Source organism: Vicia villosa, linkage group LG4 (genome assembly GCF_029867415.1).
Source record: "Vicia villosa cultivar HV-30 ecotype Madison, WI linkage group LG4, Vvil1.0, whole genome shotgun sequence".
In the NCBI taxonomy this organism is placed as follows: domain Eukaryota; kingdom Viridiplantae; phylum Streptophyta; class Magnoliopsida; order Fabales; family Fabaceae; genus Vicia; species Vicia villosa.
Window position 1 is genome coordinate 195451877 of NC_081183.1, and position 4717 is coordinate 195456593.

At 34.6% G+C, this 4717-nt stretch overlaps 1 protein-coding gene across 1 annotated transcript; it reads left to right on the top strand.

Moving 5' to 3' along the window:
• The first annotated feature begins 1225 nt into the window (after window positions 1-1225).
• On the top strand, window positions 1226-3596 carry LOC131596646 (aldehyde oxidase GLOX1-like). Its single transcript, XM_058869368.1, has 2 exons — window positions 1226-2232; window positions 2578-3596. The coding sequence occupies exons 1-2, from the start codon at window positions 1510-1512 to the stop codon at window positions 3493-3495; spliced, it is 1641 nt and encodes a 546-aa protein (XP_058725351.1). The 5' UTR covers window positions 1226-1509; the 3' UTR covers window positions 3496-3596.
• Window positions 3597-4717: the final 1121 nt, after the last annotated feature.

Sequence of the window (4717 nt, forward strand, 5' to 3'; positions counted from 1 at the left end):
ACAGGAAAATACCATTAATTCACTCCTAACACTGTCCATAAGAAGGATGGAGGTGCACCGGTGAAAATCCTTAACCGATCAATGTTAGGATTTTGGGACTCAGAGAAGGTTTGAGGAACTCCAAACAAAATATCCCCCTTGGCAATTACAGCTACGATTAGGCATTTTGATGTCTCCCGAGAAATTATAAATGGCGACAGCTCATGCTATATCATGTATTCTAAACTGTTTGAGAAGATGGGCTTCGAAAGAGGAAGTTTATGGTCGTGCAAAAGGTGTGACCAATAAGCATTCAACACTACGACAACCCTCCCCATGAGGATACGTCAAATTAATGATATCCGCGAGAAAAAGGAATGACGTCCGATCCATCAACTTGCAACTCCTTGTGGTTCCCTTCAGGAGCACATACAATTGTCCTTCGCAACCATCTTGGACGTTGTAGCTTCGCCGGTTGAGCTCAATCTTAATTACCATAATCTTTCAGGGGAATCAGTCACCATCAATGATGATCTCGAAGAAACAAATAGAATCTATCACAAACTTCAGTGAGACCAAAGAGAAAATTATATTTCATATATCAGTATATCATATTTTTATACATTTATTTAATCATATTTTCTTTATCTCTCTATCACATAACCAATATATCACATGTATCCCATTATTTTCAATTTCTTTCTCTTTCAAACGGTTGGATCTATACATATCTACAAAACATTATTTTAATAAAACATTAAACATTATAACATATAATTTTTAGTATATTTAAATGCGTTGTAGCCATATATATACATGATTACCCACCTTTACTACATCAATAGTATATTAAAAAAAAAATGTTATATACCAACGCCATCGTAATTGATAATTGATAAATCCGTAGGTATAAGTGACATATATTTATTTGTTCATAAAAAAAAAGTGACATATATTTATAAAAAATTCATTATCATAAATACGGAAATTTAACATTTTACTACTGTTTTATGGTTTTTTTGTAATAAGTAAAATTTATTAATAAATTCCTATTCTAATATTTTTCATTTTACATTTCCAATTTTAATTATTAATTATCTTTTGTCTAAAACATATAACAACTCTCGAAAAAAATTCAAGAAAGTTAGAAGTAACAAAAAAATTAATGTTTCAGAATTATAAAAGAACCACAAGTTGCATCTTTAACAAAATCTCACTTGAGTTATTCTTTCATAGGCCTAAATCTCACTTGAAATAAATTTTCACTTTCTAGTTTTGACAACAGAATCTACCAGAACCCAACTCTAACTCCTCCACCAAACTTAACCGAGACTTTTCATACCATGGAAAAAAAAACTACATTAACGTCATCACCATAACAAAGAACAAAATCCAAAAGAATGGATTATCAATTACCCCATTGTGTAAGTCACATGCATACACTATTTAAACCCATGAGCTAGCATCCCACTAGAAAACACAAACTGCAACATCTTGTCACTTCATCCCAATTACAATTTCAACACCACAATGTCATCCGCCACATCGTGTCTCCTCTTCTTCTTCCTCCTTCCTCTTCTCATAACCACCATCATATCTCCGGTAGCCTCTGCCGGTAAAGGCCAATGGCAGCTACTACAAAAAAACATCGGCATTGTAGCCATGCACATGCAACTCCTTCACAACGACCGCCTAGTCATATTCGACCGGACCGACTTCGGTCTCTCCAACCTTACCCTCCCCAACGGGAAATGTCGTAACGACCCGACAGAAACCACCGTTAAAATCGATTGCACGGCGCATTCCGTCGAATACAACATCGCATCCAACACTTTCCGTCCGCTGTTTGTTCAAACCGATGTTTGGTGTTCTTCCGGCGGGGTGAACCCGGCCGGAACACTTGTCCAAACAGGAGGTTTCAATGACGGAGACCGCACAGTTCGAATCTTTGAACCTTGTAATGACTGTGATTGGCGGGAAATCCCCGGCGGACTTACTGCCCGGAGATGGTATGCTACTAATCATATTCTGCCGGACGGCCGTCAGATTGTCATCGGCGGTAGAAGACAATTTAACTATGAATTTTACCCCAAAAACAACATTGGTGCAGTAAATTTATATAGTTTACAATTTTTGGTTCAAACTAATGAAGTTGGTGCAGAGAATAACTTGTACCCTTTTGTTTTTCTCAATGTTGATGGCAACCTCTTCATCTTTGCTAACAACAGAGCCATCCTCTTCGATTACAATAAGGTAGTTTTTACTCTTTCATTCATCTAATCTAATCTAATCACTGTTATAAACAAACATTAGTTTTTTAATTTTAGAATTTTACTGAATAATCGATATAATTTTCAAAAAATAAATTTTTATTTACTAAAGTAAAAGGAAGTAAATAAATTTTTATTTATAATAGTACATTTTTATTTAATTACATATTTGTTTTTAGTTGTGATGTATACTTTGTAACGTTCTAATTTAATGCATTTCTTGAAATGTCAAAGGCTTGCGTGAAGATATTTTTGTTTCCATTCTACTTTTAAATTTTTGCTACATTGGATTGATGATGTTTTGAATTTGTGTTCCAAAAATAACCAGAATCGAGTGGTGAAAACATTTCCACAAGTACCAGGTGGAGATCCTAGGAGTTATCCAAGCACAGGTTCAAGTGTTTTGTTACCATTAAAAAATCTTCAATCAAGAGCAATTGAAGCTGAGGTTTTGATTTGTGGTGGAGCACCAAAAGGATCATATCAAAGCGCAGAAAGAAAACAATTTCTCGGAGCTTTGAATACTTGTGCCCGAATCAAAATAACCGACCCGGAACCGGAATGGGTAGTTGAAACCATGCCAGAAGGAAGAGTCATGGGTGATATGGTAATCCTTCCAAACGGTGACGTTTTGATAATTAACGGAGCTGGTTCAGGTACAGCCGGTTGGGAACTTGGACGCGAACCGGTTTTGAACCCGGTTCTTTATAAAACAAATAACCCAACCGGTGCACGGTTCGAGTCACAAACCCCGTCTAACATACCTCGAATGTATCATTCTACTGCTGTTTTGGTTCGTGATGGAAGGGTTATTATCGGTGGTAGTAACCCTCACGTTGGTTATAGTTTTGGTAATGTTTTGTTTCCAACTGAACTTAGTCTTGAAGCTTTTTCACCTTCTTATCTCGAACCGGGTTTTGCAAATGTTCGTCCGAGGATTGTGTCTCCTATTCCAGGGGCACAAAAGTATGGTCAAAAGTTGAATTTGAGGTTTCAGGTGAAAGCAACGTTGGATGAGAATTTGGTTTATGTTACACTGTTGGCGCCGTCTTTTAACACACATTCGTTTTCGATGAATCAGAGGTTGTTGGTGTTGGACTCAAATAAAGTGGTTAAGGTAGGAGCAGCGTTTGAAATTGAGGTTACTGTACCTGGTTCACCTGTTCTTGCACCTCCTGGATTTTATATGTTATTTGTGGTTCATAAGGAAATTCCCAGTGAAGGTGTTTGGGTACATATAGTTTGATTTTCAAATGTAATTATACAATATGATATGATGAATAATTAATTGTATTGAGATTTATTTGGTCTCATTTAAAGAAAATTGTCCTGAGATTTATTTGAGAATATCTTCACTCATTCTATTCCAGAAAAATTCTTATATGAACACAATTATAACATATAAATTCTGACACAATTAATCATATTTTTTATTAATTAAAAAATTAAAATAAAATTGTCTCCCTACTCCATTAAACCAACCACCTTCATAATAACAATTAAAAATGAAACTAAATTTTTAACAATTCTCAATTTTCTCACTTTTATTGGTTGTGCCTAAAAATATGGATTTAGGTTTGTATCCGTGCAAATATTTCTCTCCATTCCATGGAGTTCTCATAAATCATGTGCGTTGAACCAACGTTTTTAAATGAATTATTTGGGATGTTATGTTTTTCAATTTAAAATACTTTCGTAAATGTATCTTAAAAAAACTCAATTTTGGGAGAAAAAAATTGCTTCTATAAATATATCTACAAAAATAAGGGGCATAAATATAATTGGGTCGGCTGCATAAGAGAATTATGGGGTTAATTGAAATATTCTGGTTTATTTTTGTTGTTGTCAGATCCCAAATTTTTGGTTTACCCTTATTTTATTTTTTTGTAAAAAAAGATCTTGTATTTTTATATTTTAGTTGCCATATTTATTATTTTTATCGTTTGAATTTTCCGGCGTGCATGTAGAAAAAACAATTATGCAGGTAACTCCTAAATAAATTAAGGCACTATTTTTTTACTAATTTGCATTAACCTTAATTAACACATTTTCATAGCTCATGTTTATCGAGTAATCATCTTCGTTGTTCTTATCTTAAAGGCATTAGTCATGAATCATGATGAAAGATATCTGCATATCAGTCATGCAGTGTTCCATCCATCAGCTATTTTTGTTTTGTAATGTGATTCCTGCTCCAATTTCAGTGTGTATACTCCCCCGTGAAATGGGATGCTTGACTAGATTAATTGCAAATTTTCTCTCTATCAATAATGACATTGCATTTTTCTTTTGAGTCAGGTAAGTTTAGTCTATCGACTCAAGTAGCTTCACAGGCACTCATTCCATGGAGATTCTATTGAAAATCTCGATTTTGTCAGCAATAGCATGTTGCGTTTGGAAGTCACACAATGCATTCGAAAAACACAGTGCGTTCATAGGAATGAAGTTTTGCAAAAACGCACAAGAAA

Bases quoted from the DNA above. Each gene is read 5' to 3' on its own strand.
- LOC131596646 (XM_058869368.1), top strand. From the start codon at position 1,510: ATGTCATCCGCCACATCGTGTCTCCTCTTCTTCTTCCTCCTTCCTCTT. The intron at 2,233-2,577 runs GTAGTTTTTACT...AAAAATAACCAG, and splicing joins TCCTCTTCGATTACAATAAG to AATCGAGTGGTGAAAACATT.